The following is a 17,719-nucleotide window of genomic DNA, read 5'->3' as shown; positions in this document are numbered from 1 at the left end:
ACAGGTCACATGGTCACATGGTCACAGGTCACAGGTCACAGTCACATAGTCACAGGTCACAGTCACATAGTCACAGGTCACATGGTCACAGGTCACAGTCACATAGTCACAGGTCACATGGTCACATAGTCACATGGTCACATAGTCACAGGTCACATGGTCACAGGGTCACAGGTCACATGGTCACAGGTCACAGGTCACAGGTCACAGTCACATAGTCACAGGTCACATGGTCACATAGTCACATGGTCACATAGTCACATAGTCACATGGTCACAGGGTCACAGGTCACATGGTCACAGGTCACATGGTCACATAGTCACATGGTCACAGGTCACAGGTCACAGGTCACAGTCACAGGTCACAGGTCACATGGTCACAGGTCACAGGGTCACATGGTCACAGGTCACAGGTCACATGGTCACATAGTCACAGGTCACATGGTCACAGGTCACAGGTCACATGGTCACAGGTCACATGGTCACATAGTCACATGGTCACAGGTCACAGGTCACAGGTCACAGTCACAGGTCACAGGTCACATGGTCACAGGTCACATGGTCACAGGTCACATGGTCACATAGTCACATGGTCACAGGTCACAGGTCACAGGTCACAGTCACAGGTCACAGGTCACATGGTCACAGGTCACAGGGTCACATGGTCACAGGTCACATGGTCACATAGTCACAGGTCACATGGTCACAGGTCACAGGTCACATGGTCACAGGTCACATGGTCACATAGTCACATGGTCACAGGTCACAGGTCACAGGTCACAGTCACAGGTCACAGGTCACATGGTCACAGGTCACATGGTCACAGGTCACATAGTCACAGGTCACAGGTCACATGGTCACATGGTCACATGGTCAAACATCTACACACACACACACACACACACACTCACCCGGCGGTTCAGGGTCGTCTTGCTGCCAAACTTTGTTAACTCTCCCAAACTGTGCTGAGAGAGTTTCCTGTCCAACTCCTCATGCCAACCTGCAGACAGACAGGCAGACAGACAGACAGGCAGACAGACAGACAGGCAGGCAGGCAGGCAGGCAGACAGACAGACAGACAGACAGACAGACAGACAGACAGGCAGACAGACAGACAGACAGATGGGTTGTCATTATTTTTGATATCACACTGAAGTAAATAGGTCTTGTAACATTCATGTTACAGTCGTGATCCGGTCATGTTATTGTTGTGTTACGGTCATGTTCGGTTCTTGTTAGTGTCGTGTTATCGTCATGTAACAGTCATGTTACTGCTGTGTTACGGTCATGTTACTGTTGTGTTACGGTCATGTTACTCTTGTGTTACGGTCATGTTACTGTTGTGTTACGGTCATGTTACTGTTGTGTTACGGTCATGTTACTGTTGTGTTACGGTCATGTTACTGTTGTGTTACGGTCATGTTACTGCTGTGTTACGGTCATGTTACTGTTGTGTTACGGTCATGTTACTCTTGTGTTACGGTCATGTTACTGTTGTGTTACGGTCATGTTACTGTTGTGTTACGGTCATGTTACTGTTGTGTTACGGTCATGTTACTCTTGTGTTACGGTCATGTTACTGTTGTGTTACGGTCATGTTATGGTCGTGTTACGGTCATGTTACTGTTGTGTTACGGTCATGTTACTGTTGTGTTACGGTCATGTTATGGTCGTGTTACGGTCATGTTACTGTTGTGTTACGGTCATGTTACTGTTGTGTTACGGTCATGTTACTGTTGTGTTACGGTCATGTTACTCTTGTGTTACGGTCATGTTACTGTTGTGTTACGGTCATGTTACTGTTGTGTTACGGTCATGTTACTCTTGTGTTACGGTCATGTTACTGTTGTGTTACGGTCATGTTACTCTTGTGTTACGGTCATGTTACTCTTGTGTTACGGTCATGTTACTGTTGTGTTACGGTCATGTTACTGTTGTGTTACGGTCATGTTACTGTTGTGTTACGGTCATGTTACTGTTGTGTTACGGTCATGTTATGTTATGTTATGTTATGGTCGTGTTATGGTCCTGGTAGGGCAGTGTTATGGTCCTGGTAGGGCCGTGTTACTGTCATGTTATGGTCCTGGTAGGGCCGTGTTACTGTCATGTTATGGTCCTGGTAGGGCCGTGTTACTGTCGTGTTATGGTCCTGGTAGGGCAGTATTATGGTCCTGGTAGGGCCGTGTTATGGTCCTGGTAGGGCCGTGTTACTGTCGTGTTATGGTCCTGGTAGGGCCGTGTTACTGTCGTGTTATGGTCCTGGTAGGGCCGTGTAGCCATGGTTACCCTCAGTGTTGGCAGTGTCCCCGTTGGCCGGTGCGGCGGCACACATCTTCCTGGCGCTGGACAGTCCCCGGCTGTTGAGGAAGACGGGCAGGTGGACGATGTTCCTCATGTAGTCGTGTCCGTTGATGTTGGAGTCCCGCAGGACGCTGTTCAGGTTCTGGTTGATGGCCTTAATGATGATGTGAGGGTCGCTGGCAAAGATCGAAATGAAGGGACCTTTGGAGAACAAGACCCGCACCTGGAGGACACACAGAAACATCAGCTGTGAGTTCATACGTCATTGTGTTTTCTACGTTTAACCGTCTGAACCACAAGAAAGGATAAATATTAAAAAGTTTTTGCTAAAAAAAAGTGACAGAAACTTGTCTTAAAATGTTGATATTTCTGTCAGAATCTATTTATTCTACATGTGTCATTTAAAAAATGTCCAAAAATATAGCGTTTGCACTAATGTGGTCCTTCTAAAAACAGACTTTATTGCAAAAAATGTTGTTTTATTTATTTTTAATATATATATATATATATAGGGCAAAATGGCTGATGAGGACACAGGTGGTTTGTTGGGCTCCACTCAAGTCCTTCTTATCTCAAGTTTTTGCTTGCAGTTTTTAGGATTTTTAGGATTTTTCTTACCATTGGTCAGTGTTTTAATATATTTCTTAAAGATTTTTCCAAATAACACTCCAAAGCAACAAGAACAGGCCAAATCTAAGCTACCTGATCAAGGAAAAGTTTGTCTGGTGCTCATCTGCTTTGTGATCCTACTGGCACCTATTATACACTGCTGGCAATTCAAAGACAACCACAGTGAGCCAAGCTCAGCATGGTTAGATAATCATGTTGACCAAACATATCTTTATTACTTTGGACATGGATATCATACCCTATACACTGCCTGCTCATTAAAGGGATTAATGCAACATGGAAAATCAAAGACCGGTTCACAATTGCCTGCGCAACGTGGTAAGGGGCGCGTGCCAAAGTTTTTACTGGCGCTGCTCCTCCTGGCTGGTGATATACATCTCAACCCCGGACCAGCTATGGAACAACTGGGCTGTTCCGGCGCAGCACAGGCACCCCAAGCACCACCAGCAGAGGCCTGGACCCCGCGTGGAAGACAGCTCAGCGCGGGGAGAACAACAGCGGAGGCGCCTGGTGTGTCTGGAGAAGAGCCGCTGTACCTGTCGGCAATGAGGCAGGATTGGCGGTGTGATAATCGGGTGGCTTTGTGTGGCAGCGGGCTGGCTGGTGAGTCTATCCAACTTGACACCCGTAAACTGAAGGCTAAAAGTGAACATACACTGAACAAACACGAACTTGTTGACGCGAAGACTGGGGCTGTGTTAGTGCGCACTGCTGCAGAGAGTCGGAGGACGGACACGGGGAAGATCATGTGCCGCGCAGCACAAAAGCAAAAACAATTGCTGTTTTTTCAGACAGTGAATCATGCCAGAGTGCTTTGGGACTCAACATCTAAACCTAAAGGCATTCTTGGCAGTCATCTTAACATCCGAAGCATTGTACCAAAAGCAGACCAGATCAATTCTCTATTGACGGAGTCAAACTTGGATTATCTTTGTCTTACTGAAACTTGGTTACATAGCAGTGTGCCCACAAATATGATAGATGTACCAGGTTACGTGTGTTTTAGGAAGGACAGACAAGAAGGTAGGGGTGGAGGGGTCTTGGTTTTTATTAAAGACAGGTTTAAATGTAGAGAAATACAAGTGGATACTCATCTTGAATATTTAGCTCTTAATATTATTCTTGCGCCACAGATGAGTTTCAATATAATTGTTCTGTATAATCCACCTTCATTTGCCGTTTCTTTTTATGATGAACTCCAAGCTATATTGAAGAAATTTGATAACCGCATGGAAACAATTATGTATGGAGATTTTAACATTAACTGGCTGAGTAAAAAAAACAAAAATAAATTGCAAGTAATTATGAAGAAATTTAATTTCAAGCAGATAATTAAAGGACCGACGCGCCTTACGAGAAACACGCAAACTCTAATTGACATGATATTTACAAACAAACCAGATCGGATAACAAAAACTTATAATTTAATAACTGGATTGTCCGATCATAATATGACCCTCTCTGTCAGAAAACTAACAAAAAAACGAATCCAGTACTTTGGAGGCTGCATCTCTGACTCAGTAAAGACAGCCATCCCTAAATCTAAAATGGCACAATTTGAGCAGGAATTTAGGAATATTAGTTGGGATGAGATGATGGAGTCTCATGATTTAGACATGTGCTGTGTTTCCATGACTACAGCTATGGAAACTTTAATGGCAAAATACTCCAAAAATATTAAATGTAAACAAAAGAAAGCAGTTCCACCATGGCTAAATAATGAAATACGTGCACTAATGAAAAAACGTGATTTGGCACTAAAAACATCATTATCAACGAAACGTATTAATGATAATCTTCTCTACAAAAGTTTGAGAAATAAAGTTGTACAGGAATTACGCAAAGCAAAGTCATCATATTACACACAGTTAATGGGAAATGCTAATGGCCATAGTGCATCCCTCTGGAAACACTTAAATGATTTAACCAACAGATCACATGGCCAAAAAGAAATTACAGAGCTGAAAACAAACGGAATAACCATTACTGATAAGACTGCAATGGCTCATGAATTTAATACATATTTCATAAAATCAGCTCAGGAAATAACACAGAATTTTGATTGTCAAACAAATGTAATTGACGTGGAGGTTGTAGATATATGTAATTCATTTTGCATTAAAGAGGTAAATGAAGCAAAAATACTGGAAGTAATTAAAAATCTGTCAAATTCTAAGGCAAAGGATATCTATAACTTGGACACTCTGTTCATTAAGAAGCACTGTGTGGAGCTTGTCAAACCCATGACTCATCTTGTTAATTTATCAATTAGAGAAAATAAATTCCCAAATAGCTGGAAGAAAGCTATCATTACGCCAATCTTTAAAACAGGAGACTCGGATTTGGTCAGCAACTATCGCCCTATTTCTATTCTGCCTGTATTGTCAAAGGTGCTTGAAAAGGTTGTGGCGTTACAGGTTATTGAATACCTAGAAACCAATTAACTGCTTCACCCTCAACAATTTGGATTTAGACCAAAATATTCAACCGAAATGGCAAATATCTTTTTCATTGAAAATATAAAGCAATCTATTGACAGTGGTAATGTTGTGGGGGCAGTGTTCCTGGACCTTAAAAAGGCCTTTGACACTGTCAACCACAGCATACTACTGGCTAAGTTAAAATCTTTTAAATTTTCCAAAGGAGCAGTTCATTGGTTTGATTCTTATCTCCAGAAAAGAGAGCAGTGTGTAAAAATCAATCAAGAAAAATCTTCCTTTTTATACAACAGAATGGGGATTCCCCAAGGATCAATTCTTGGTCCATTACTTTTCAGTCTGTTCATTAATGATTTACCTAAAACCTGTCCTGAGGCCGGCTTCCAGCTTTATGCAGATGACGCGGTCATTTATGCTCCAGCTAAGTCACCTAGCAAGGCAGCAGAGACCCTAACACAGCACTCAAATGAAGTCCAACAGTGGTTGGAACACAATAACCTCATTCTGAATTTAAATAAGACTGTGTCAATGTGTTTCTCAATAAGAAAACCAAGCTCTCACGAAAGTCTTCATGTTAAAATGAAGAATAAAGAAATTCAAGAGGTCAATGAATTTAAATTCTTAGGAATAGTTTTAGATCCTCAGCTCAAGTTTGATGCACATATTAAGAAAATCACAAAAACTGTGAAGAGTAACCTTAACTGTTTCAGATTAATTAGGCACTATATTCCAACTCAAGCAGCTCAGATCTTCATGCACTCTATGATTTTTTCCCATATTGCATATTGTTTGACTGTATGGGCTCAAGCGTCACCTTCTGCAGTAAAGAACATTTCCTCTTTATACAACCAGGCACTAAAAATAATGGATAAAAAACCCATCCGGTGGCATCATTGTCTTATATTAAAAAAATACAATCTTTTGAGTTTTGACAGTTTTGTACACTTGTGTTTTCTTAAGTTGGTATTCAAATGTATTAATAACCTTGCACCTGAACCTCTTCACAGATATATTCAAAGACAGAACAGTAACAGAGTAACAAGAAACACAGTGCAAGGAAACTGCAGAATTCAACACCGTAGAACCACTTTTGGACAGTCAGCTTTCTCAATTAAAGGCTGTAAAATCTGGAATACATTACCAACTGAAATAAAATCAATAACTAATCCTGAAACATTCACAAAAAACATTAAGTGTTGGCTCAAAGCAAACCAGAGCTGTACCCATTCTTAAAGTCTTATCGTCTTAAGTAGTTTTTTTTTTTTTCTCTTTCTTTTTCTCTGTTATTTCTTTCTTTTCTCCTTTATTGTTGTATAGATTTATGATGATTTTAAACTCTAAGCTATATTTATACAGGGTTTATTTTATTTTATATATATATATATTTTTTATTTTTTTTCTCAGGGTAAATGTATATTGTAATTGTTTGTAATTGTATTATATTTTGTAGAAGGTGTAATTGTATATTGGATTTTTTTAGTATTGTGATTTTGTATGTAGTTGTAAAAGCCCAACTAGGGACGGGAGTTGAAAATTAGCTGAAGCTATATCTCTGTATGCAGCACATCAGATGCATGTCCTGTATCTATGCTAACTGCATTGTCCCTATCAAATAAAATAAATTCAAAATTCAAATTCATATATATATACGAATACGAAAACTTTATTATCCACTGAGTGGAAATTCCTCTTTGGTTTCACCATAGACATGTCTCAAAACAAACAGAATAAATAATAAAACAATAAAGAAAAACATTTCAAGGATAGAAAAATCTAAAATAGCCTACAGCAATAACTACTTCACACATCACCCATTCAAGTAAAAGCACACCACAGTACAAATCAAATTTACAAATGTAGGTCTAGGACCTGATTTATTCAGAGAATAAAACCCTCAGCAAAGAAAACAACAGGAGTAAACAGGTAAATATCCACCGCATTCTGCTCTTATTTATAGCGTTGACAGCATTGGACAGGATGATGGCGATGATGGCGGCGCGCATGGACGCAGCAGCTTTTGGCTCTCTGTATCGGTGTATTATTATGATGATTGCGTTATATGTGTATGTAGTGTATGCAGTGTGTTTCAGTACGTGTTGTAATGCGACAACTGTGTACAGTCGTATAGAGCTCCTGAGGCTCGGACTACGTCACAAGGCTGTTGTCTCGAGAGTTTTCCAGCAAACTCACAACATCCCGCTGGCTATAGCACGATCTCCGGGGGCTCCCTGGATTGTTGGCGGCACCGGCAAGCGGCGCAGACGGCGTAGAGAGCAGAAGCAGAAGCGGGGTTGCCGAGCGGGCCTGCTAGCCAGGCTAAGGAAACAGCCGCTCAAACCCCCACTACCCAGCATTTTCCTGTCCAACGTGAGATCCATCGTTAACAAGATCGATGAGCTGGAGCTTCACCTTGCAGCTAACGCTACCGTTCGCGATTGCTGTGTGCTGGTCATCACAGAGACGTGGCTACACCAGCTAATCCCGGACGCTACGGTTGAGCTACCGGGTCGGACCACCCACCGATTCGACAGGAACGGAGACTCGGGTAAGAGCAGAGGAGGAGGACTGTGTGTTTATGTCCACAATGATTGGTGCAATAACAGCAAGATCACAGACACACACTGCTCCCCCAACATTGAAGCTATGACAGTTGTCTGTAGGCCCTTCTACCTGCCTAGAGAGCTAACAGTAGTGATCATCACTGCTGTTTACATTCCACCAGATGCTAACGTTAGCATCGCTCTCACTCACCTACATGACACTGTCAATAAACTGCAACTGGCTCATCCTGAGGGAGTACAGATCATCGTTGGGGACTTTAACCAAGCATGCCTTAAGACTGTCCTTCCCAGATTTGTACAGTATGTACAGTGTTCCACCAGAGGGGCTAACACACTGGACCGGGTTTATTCCAATCTACAGCATGCCTACAGAGCTGTCCCCCTCCCACATCTGGGCCTGTCTGACCATCTCTCCCTGCTGCTCATCCCTGCATATACTCCCCTCAGGAGGAAAACCAAGCCAGTTACAATAACTGTAAAAACCTGGCCGGAGGGTGCTCTCTCTCAGCTGGAGGACTGCTTCGCCACCACTGACTGGAGTATGTTTGAGCATCAGAATCTTCAGGTCTTCACCGACTCTGTACTGTCCTACATCAAGTTCTCCATGGACAATGTAACAGTGGAAAAGCACATCCGTGTCTTTCCAAACCAGAAGCCCTGGATGACAGACCAAGTACAGTCACTCCTGAGGGCTCGTAACTCCGCCTTCAGGACGGGTGACCAGGACCTGTACAGCACTGCAAGAGCGGACCTGAGGAGAGGGATTAAAAGTGCCAAGGTGGCCTACAAGAAGAAAGTAGAGGAACACCTGTCCAACAACAACCCCCGGCAGGTGTGGCAAGGACTAAAACAGATAACTAACTATAAAGGCAGCTCCTCAGTTACCATCAGCAGTGACGCCTCACTGGCAGAGGAGTTAAACCATTTCTTTGCCCGCTTTGAGGCCATGAGCCCCCACCCAGCCACACTGCCCCCACAGACTGACAGCCCACACACACTCACTGTCCAGGAACATCAAGTGAGTAGAGTGTTCAGATCAGTGAAGATGAGGAAAGCTGCTGGTCCTGATGGAGTTACTGGTGAAGTACTCAAAGCCTGTGCTAACCAACTCTCGCCTGTCTTCACTAAGATCTTCAATCTCTCTCTGTCACACGCCACCGTTCCAGCCTGTCTCAAGTCAGCCTCCATTATCCCTGTCCCCAAAAACTCAACCGTCAAAAACCTCAATGACTACAGACCAATTGCACTAACATCAGTAGTTGCAAAATGTTTTGAGAGACTGGTGTCACAACACATTAAGGACTTCCTCCCGCCTGCCTTTGACCCACACCAGTTTGTATTCAGGACCAACAGGAGCACAGACGATGCCATCTCGACAGCCCTCCACTGTGCTCTGAGCCACCTGGAGCACCCGGGGACCTCGGTGAGGATGCTGTTCGTCGACTACAGCTCAGCCTTCAACACCATCATTCCTGACATCCTGGTGGACAAGCTGGCTGCCCTGGACTTTCCACCTCCCACCTGTGCCTGGATCAGGGACTTCCTTTCAAACCGCCCACAGACTGTTAAGGTTGGTGCCCACAACTCCTCCACCCTCACGCTCAGCACCGGCTCTCCACAAGGCTGTGTGCTGAGCCCTCTCCTGTATGCCATCTACACCCATGACTGCACCCCCACTCACCCCACAAACACCATAATCAAATTTGCGGATGACACCACCATAGTGGGGCTCATAAGTGGAGGTGATGAGTCGGCCTACAGGGACGAGGTGCAACATCTAGCAGAGTGGTGTGCGAAAAACAACCTGAGCCTCAACACCAAAAAAACCAAGGAGGTGGTCATAGACTTCAGGAGGCATATAACTGACACGGCTCCTCTCCTCATCAATGGAGACTGTGTGGAGAGGGTCCCCACCTTCAAATTCCTGGGGACTCACATCTCAGAGGACCTGACCTGGTCAAGCAACACGTCAGCAGTGGTGAAGAAGGCCCAGCAGCGACTCCACTTCCTGAGAGTACTGAAAAGGAACAGACTGGAGGAGAAGCTGCTGGTAACCTTCTACCGCTCCACCATCCAGAGTGTGTTAATGTTCTCCATCTCTGTGTGGTTTGCAGGCTGCTCAGCAGCTGATAAAAAGAAGCTGCAGAGGGTGATTAGGTCAGCTGAAAAAACAATCGGCTGCCCCTTGCCCTCCCTGGACGACATCGCCAGCTCCCGATGTCTTTCCAGAGCGACGAAGATCGCCCGTGACCACCTCCACCAGGTCACCTCCTGCTCAGCCTGCTGCCCTCTGGGAGGAGGTACAGAAGCCTTAAATGCAGAACTAGCAGGATGAAAAACAGCTTCTTTCCCTGGGCTGTCAGAACTCTCAACACCCACACAGGATAAATTAAATAAAAAGTGCAATAAAACGGACATGTGCAATACAATTGATATGTGCAAAACACCCAATTTACCTCTGTATAAATTATAGCATTTTAAGTAGCCATTTATTTATTTTTATACTTATTTATTACATCACATGTCCTTGTTCTTGTTTTGTCCTTGTTTAGCTCGGTATTTTTTTAAATGTTTTTACTCATGTTGTTTTGTGTTATGATCGTCATAACTATGCACCATATGCAGTAGCACTTTCAATTTCGTTGTATAGTGAACTATATAATGACAATAAAGACTATTTGATTTGATTTTGATTGATTTGTTCTTCCTGCCATCGGTAGCCTAGAACGCTTCCCCGAAGGTAAAAGCTCAAATTGGCTGTACATGGGATGGGAGGAGTCATTAATTATCTTCTCAGCTTTACTTCTAATTAATTCATCATAAAGAGCTCAAATGTTTCTGTGGCTTCCCTAAAATCTTAGAGGCCATGTTCACTATTCTCTGCAGTTTATTTCTTCCTTTAATATTTAGGTTTCCGTACCAGCTGATCATATTAAATGATACTTTCCACCAGGCACTTATACACTGTTTCTAGAATACTTTGACTCACTCAGACACTGTTGAGCTGCGTAGCAAGCGGAGGCGTTGTGAATATTTTTTAAAAACATGATCCGTATTGATTTGAAAGGTAAGACGATTGTCGATGTATGTGCCCAAATATTTAAAATCATCGACCATTTCAACCATTTGTCCACCTATATTTACTGGCCTCATAATGTCTTTGTTATTCTGTAGGATTAGCTCCTTGGTCTTAAGAACATTTATTTCCAAGGAGCTGGCTGAACACCATTTTTGAAAGCTCAGTACATGATTAAAATACAGGTTCTCCGTTTCGATATCACCCTCCTGCAGTAGAGCAACCAACGCCATGTCATCTGCATATTTAAATAAACAGAAACGTGCTTGATCAATACTGAAATTGTTTGTGTAAACAGAAAAGAGAGAGGGTGAAAAAATTGTGCCCTGTGGTGCTCCTGTGTTCAGTACCATCTCATCAGAAACACTACCATTTACATGGACTCTTTGTGGGCGGTCAGAGAGGAAATCTCTGATCCAATGGATAATACCACCATTAACCCCGAGATCTATGAGTCGCTGCAACACGATATGTATTTGCATAGTATGAAAAGCGGATGTAAAGCCAATAAAAATAATTCTGGCGTAGTGTGAGGGGACTTGTAAATGCTTTGCTATGGTGTTGAACAAGGTTACAGTCCCATCATCTGTGCCCCTCTTACTCTTATATGGGAACTGCAGATGGTCCAGGCTGTTCGATATAGAGGAATCATATGTCGACTTAAAACTCTCTCCATGCACTTGCCTAAAATAGAGGTGAGTGCAATGGGCCTAAAATCTTTTCATTCTGAAGCACCTGGCTTTTTAGGAATGGGCACAATGTTAGAAGTTTTCCAAATTTTAGGTACTGTACCCAAGTCAAGCAGGAGCTGAAATAGCTTAGTCAGAACTCCTTTTAACTGCATAGTGCAATCTTTTAAGACTCTGCCTCTAAGGCCATCAGGCCCTGGGGTCTTATTGGGGTTTATACATGCCAGACTTGCTCTGTGAGTGTCACTGAAACATACTGTGGAATAGAGTTAGACACTTCATCTCGCTCAGTACAAAAATCTTTCTTATCAAATGGGCTATAAAATACATTTAGTTCATTAGCCCAGGATGGAGAGAGGTGGGTCACAGGGGCATGTTTTTGCTTTGCCTCCCTCCCCATCATTTGATGTAAACCTTCCCATGCTCTTTTAGCACTACCAGAGTAGAAATGTTTCTCTACTTTGTCCTTGTACTCTGTTTTTGCTTTTTTCAATTTAGCTCTTAGTTCACATCTCTTCTCTTTAACAAGTTCTGTGTTTCCGTTAACAAAGGCAAGTTTTTTCTGATTTATACAGTTCTTTAAGTCACTGGTTACCCATAATTTGTTATTCGGATATATTTGAACTGTTTCTGTAAGGATTATGTTACTTTCACAGAACATTATATAGGATGTGATAGTGTCTGTCAGTTCATGTGGGTTATCACAAAAGTCAAAGAAGACCTGCCAGTCCGTGTCCTCCAGACAGTCTCTAAGTTCCTCCTGACAATCATCTGACCACATCTGTATGTCCTTATGCACTGGCTTTTCCCGTTTCAGCTTCGCCCTGTTTCATACACCTGGAGCAGGTGTATGACGTTATGGTCAGACTTTCCCAGGGCAGGACTACAGGTGGATTTATAGGCATCAGGTAGATTGCCATAGCACTTATCCAGGGTGCGCGTCAAACGGGTCGGACAATCTACGTACTGTTGTAGTGTGGGCAGAGGATTTGCCAAGTCACAGGAATTAAAGTCCCCCAGAACAAAGACGGGTTGATCAGCTGATCTGGATAGCGCGTTGTTGTAAACCTCCGCAATCTTAGTTGCGCCCCTTCAAAGTCTGGTCCAGGTATATAAGTTAATATGATAGTGATCTGGCCGAATTCTCTGGGCAAATAGAAGGGTCGGAATGATACTGCCAGAATTTCATAATCATAATCAATAATATATATTGCAGTCAGAAACCATGACACAGTGAGTAAAAGAACAGCTTGTTGGGGTTCAGAGGGTTAAACTGAACTGAGCTTCATTAAACTCAGAGGATCTCATAAACACCAGACCTGCTGAGTTTTATTGTCTTAAACAGAATTTCTGCTCTCCAACTAAAGTGAAGACTAAACAGGAGGAGGACAGAGGAGAGATGAGGAGTCTCACCGTGTCCAGCATCTGCAGAACCTTGTCCTGCTCGCAGGAGTCCAGCCCGTCGATGACGACCGCCAGTCTGGTCTGATGCTGCGTGAAGCCGTCGATGGTCTTCGCCATCCTCGCCATCAGCTCCACCTCCGTCTTCAGGACCTGCAGGACCACAGTTAGTCACAGGTCGTGTCACAGTCACGTTATTCTCATGTTCCGGTCATGACACGATCACGTTACGATCACGTTACGATCACGTTACGATCACGTTACGATCACGTTACGATCACGTTATGGTCGTGTTACGGTCACGGCCGGCGGCGCTCACCTTCATGAAGCCCTCGCTCTTCAGCTTGTGCATCCTGTTGGCGGCGCCGTGGAGCCTCTTCCTCTGGGAGTGGAGCACCGAATCGGTGACCTGCCACCAGGTCCTGCAGTTCAGCAGCAGCGCCAGCCCCACCACGCTGCCGATGGCCACCAGCACGCCGTTCACCGTCCGGTTCTCCCCGTCCACCTTAAAGACCGCCAGCAGCGCCATGCCGGTCAGCAGGCACGCCAGCACCAGCACGAAGAGCACGAAGGACGGCACGCAGCACGTCCGCTTCCACTTCCTCTTCCCTGAACCACAGAAGAAGAGACTCTGAGAGAGTGTGACTGAGTGTGTGTGTGTGTGTGTGTGTGTGTGACACTGAGTGTGTGTGTGTGTGTGTGTGTGTTTGTGACTGTGTGTGTGTGTGTGTGTGTGTGTGTGTTTGTGACTGAGTGTGTGTGTGTGTGTGTGTGTGTGTGTGACTGAGTGTGTGTGTGTGTGTGTGTGTGACTGAGTGTGTGTGTGTGTGTGTGTGTGTGTGTGTGTGTGTGTGTGACTGAGTGAGTGTGACTGAGTGTGTGTGTGTGTGTGACTGAGTGTGTGACTGAGTGTGTGTGTGTGTGTGACTGAGTGTGTGAATGAGTGTGTGTGTGTGTGTGTGACTGAGTGTGTGTGTGTGTGTGTGTGTGTGTGTGTGTGACTGAGTGTGTGACTGAGTGTGTGTGTGTGTGTGTGTGTGTCTCTGTGTGTGTGTGACTGAGTGTGTGTGTGTGTGTGTGTGTGTGCGTGTCTCTGTGTGTGTGTGTGTGTGTGTGTGTGTGTGTGACTGAGTGTGTGACTGAGTGTGTGTGTGTGTGTGTGTGTGTGTGTGTGTGCGTGTCTCTGTGTGTGTGTGACTGAGTGTGTGTGTGTGTGTGTACCCTGCGTCTCCTCGGTCTTGAACACTCTGAACAGGCGTGTGGCGAGGAAGCCGAACTCTCTCTCGCAGGCGTCTGACAGCGTGGCGATCATCTCGGCCATCGACGTCTCCCCGCCGACGCTCGACAGCCGGTTATAGTCGGTGAACAGGAACCTGCATGACATCACCGTCGCTTTTATGTTACAGCCACTTCCTGTTAGTATGTAGTTACTTTGTGGGGCTTTTACTTTGAAAAACAGCCTTGTCCTGTGTTTCCTGTTAGGACACAGTTTCCTCTCAGGATTTTATTGTGCTAAACCTTGTTTCTACAAGCAGATTGCTGTTAACACACAGACCCACTGTGGGCTTTTATTGTGAAGGGCTGGCTCCTCCTGGTGGTTTAATGCTGCTCTGGTTTGGTCCCAACAACAGAATGAGAGGACAGAAAAGTCTCTGATGGAGGTTTACTGGGAAACTGTTCCCATTGGTCCTGTTACGGTCGTGTTAAGGTCATTTTACGGTTGTGTTATGGTCAAGTTAGGGTGGTGTTATGGTCGTGTTAAGGTCATTTTACCGTTGTGTTATGGTCAAGTTAGGGTGGTGTTATGGTCGTGTTAAGGTCATTTTACCGTTGTGTTATGGTCAAGTTAGGGTGGTGTTACGGTCGTGTTAAGGTCATTTTACCGTTGTGTTATGGTCAAGTTAGAGTGGTGTTACGGTCGTGTTAAGGTCATTTAATGGTTGTGTTATGGTCAAGTTAGGGTGGTGTTACGGTCGTGTTAAGGTCATTTTACGGTTGTGTTATGGTCAAGTTAGAGTGGTGTTACGGTCGTGTTAAGGTCATTTAATGGTTGTGTTATGGTCAAGTTAGGGTGGTGTTACGGTCGTGTTAAGGTCATTTTACGGTTGTGTTATGGTCAAGTTAGGGTGGTGTTACAGTTGTGTTAAGGTCATTTTACGGTTGTGTTATGGTCAAGTTAGGGTGGTGTTACAGTTGTGTTAAGGTCATTTTACGGTTGTGTTATGGTCAAGTTAGGGTGGTGTTACAGTTGTGTTAAGGTCATTTTACGGTTGTGTTATGGTCAAGTTAGAGTGGTGTTACGGTCGTGTTAAGGTCATTTTACGGTTGTGTTATGGTCAAGTTAGAGTGGTGTTACCGTCGTGTTAAGGTCATTTAATGGTAGCGTTTAAGTCATTTTACGGTGGTGTTACCGTCGTTTTATTTTATTTGTGTTGCGGTCATGTTAAGGTAATTTTACGGTTGTGTTACAGTGGTTTTACGGTCGTCTTATGGTCAGATAGGGACAAAAGTTCTCATTGGTCTCTATGGGAAAGTCGGTCGGTACGTCCCATTGGTGCAGAGGAGGAAGTCCTCTCTCGCTCTAGCTGTGACATCATCCAATACAGACCTATTATAAACCGTGAGTCTCCCAAGCCGGTTAAACTTTAGATCATGTTTCTAGGTAACCTTAGGAGTCTCTGACCAGGTGGAGGTGTTACCTGACAGGTAGGGCTCTGGTGCTCTGCTCCGGCAGCTCCGGCGGGTTGACGAACATCAGCCGTAGCAGCAGCTCCAGGTACCCGATGTGCCGCGCCAGGCGGGTGCTGAGCAGCCACGCCCACGTCCAGCTCTCGCCCTCCCGCCGCCCGCCGAAGTACACCACCACTGTAAAAAATAACTTCATCATAAACCACCACTGTAAAAAATAACTTCATTATAAACCACCACTGTAAAAAATAACTTCATCATAAACCACCACTGTAAAAAAATAACTTCATCATAAACCACCACTGTAAGAAATAACTTCATCATAAACCACCACTGTAAGAAAATAACTTCATTATAAACCACCACTGTAAAAAAATAACTTCATCATAAACCACCACTGTAAAAAAATAACTTCATCATAAACCACCCCACCGTAAAAACTAACTTCATCATAAACCACCACTGTAAAAAAATGAACTTCATTATAAACCACCAGTGTAAAAATAACTTAATTATTATATATCTATATATATCTATATGTATCTATATCTATATATATATATCTATCTATCTATATACCAAAGAAGAGGTATAGCAGGGCCAGCAGGCTGAGGGACACGGCCTATATATCTATATATCTATACATCTATCTATATATCTATAGCTATCTATATCTATCTATATATCTATATATATATATCTGTAAGTATCTATATATATATCTATCTATCTATATCTATATATATATATCTATCTATCTATATACCAAAGAAGAGGTAGAGCAGGGCCAGCAGGCTGAGGGACACGGCCTATATATCTATATATCTATATCTATCTATATATCTATATCTATATATCTATACATCTATCTATATATATATCTATATATCTATATATATATATATATATATATATATATATATATATCTATATAGCTATATATACATATATCTATATCTATCTATATCTATATCTATATATATATCTATATCTATATACCAAAGAAGAGGTAGAGCAGGGCCAGCAGGCTGAGGGACACGGCCTATATATCTATATATACAGTATATATATATATATTTTTATCTATATATCTATATCTATCTATATATATATCTGTAAGTATCTATATATATACCAAAGAAGAGGTAGAGCAGGGCCAGCAGGCTGAGGGACACGGCCTATATATCTATATATACAGTATATATATATATATATATCTATATATCTATCTATATCTATATATATATATATCTATCTATCTATATACCAAAGAAGAGGTAGAGCAGGGCCAGCAGGCTGAGGGACACGGCCTATATATCTATATATCTATATCTATCTATATATCTATATCTATATATATATATATATCTATCTATATATATACCAAAGAAGAGGTAGAGCAGGGCCAGCAGGCTGAGGGACACGGCCATGGCCAGCTTGGGGTCGACGGTGAAGCCGAGGCCGAGGGCCACGGAGCCACAGAGCAGCAGGGAGAGGAAGACGAGCAGCCAGGAGAAATGGAAGAGCGGCTGGATCTGCTGTCCGGCGAACGTCTTCATCTCGTCCTCCAGCTTCTTCAGCAGGAAGGACTTGCCGCTGCCCCACTGGGCGTACAGGCCCACGCAGATGGGCGGCTGCATGGTGGGCTCGCTCAGGATGTCGGCCAGCGCAGAGCTGTACAGGTCGTAGCCCAGCATGTCCCCGTCCGTCTCCGTGGGCGACAGGTGACCTGGACACACACACACACACACACAGGTGAGACAAGCTCCGACCAATCAGACGTAGTCCTGATTATTATTTTAACCCTCCGGACCCCAACGACACGTCTCACAGTGTTTTATTCATATTTATACTTTCTCCTCTCTGCAACATATGCAATCTATATCATCTATATCATCTATATTAATCTATATCATCTATATTAATGTATACAATC

General features: G+C 43.6%; 1 protein-coding gene across 1 annotated transcript in view; it reads right to left on the bottom strand.

The window, feature by feature from the left end:
- The window catches only part of kidins220b (kinase D-interacting substrate 220b), a 43,046-nt gene that overhangs the window by 14,834 nt on the left and 10,493 nt on the right, over window positions 1–17,719 (bottom strand). Inside the window, 7 exon segments of the mRNA XM_059356073.1 lie at window positions 911–999; window positions 2,286–2,523; window positions 13,108–13,248; window positions 13,415–13,704; window positions 14,317–14,468; window positions 15,795–15,960; window positions 17,168–17,512. Coding sequence (XP_059212056.1) covers window positions 911–999; window positions 2,286–2,523; window positions 13,108–13,248; window positions 13,415–13,704; window positions 14,317–14,468; window positions 15,795–15,960; window positions 17,168–17,512 — 1,421 coding nt within the window.

This window comes from Centropristis striata, chromosome 18, assembly GCF_030273125.1.
Source record: "Centropristis striata isolate RG_2023a ecotype Rhode Island chromosome 18, C.striata_1.0, whole genome shotgun sequence".
Lineage (NCBI taxonomy): Eukaryota > Metazoa > Chordata > Actinopteri > Perciformes > Serranidae > Centropristis > Centropristis striata.
This window is presented reverse-complemented; position numbering and strand designations above follow the sequence as displayed.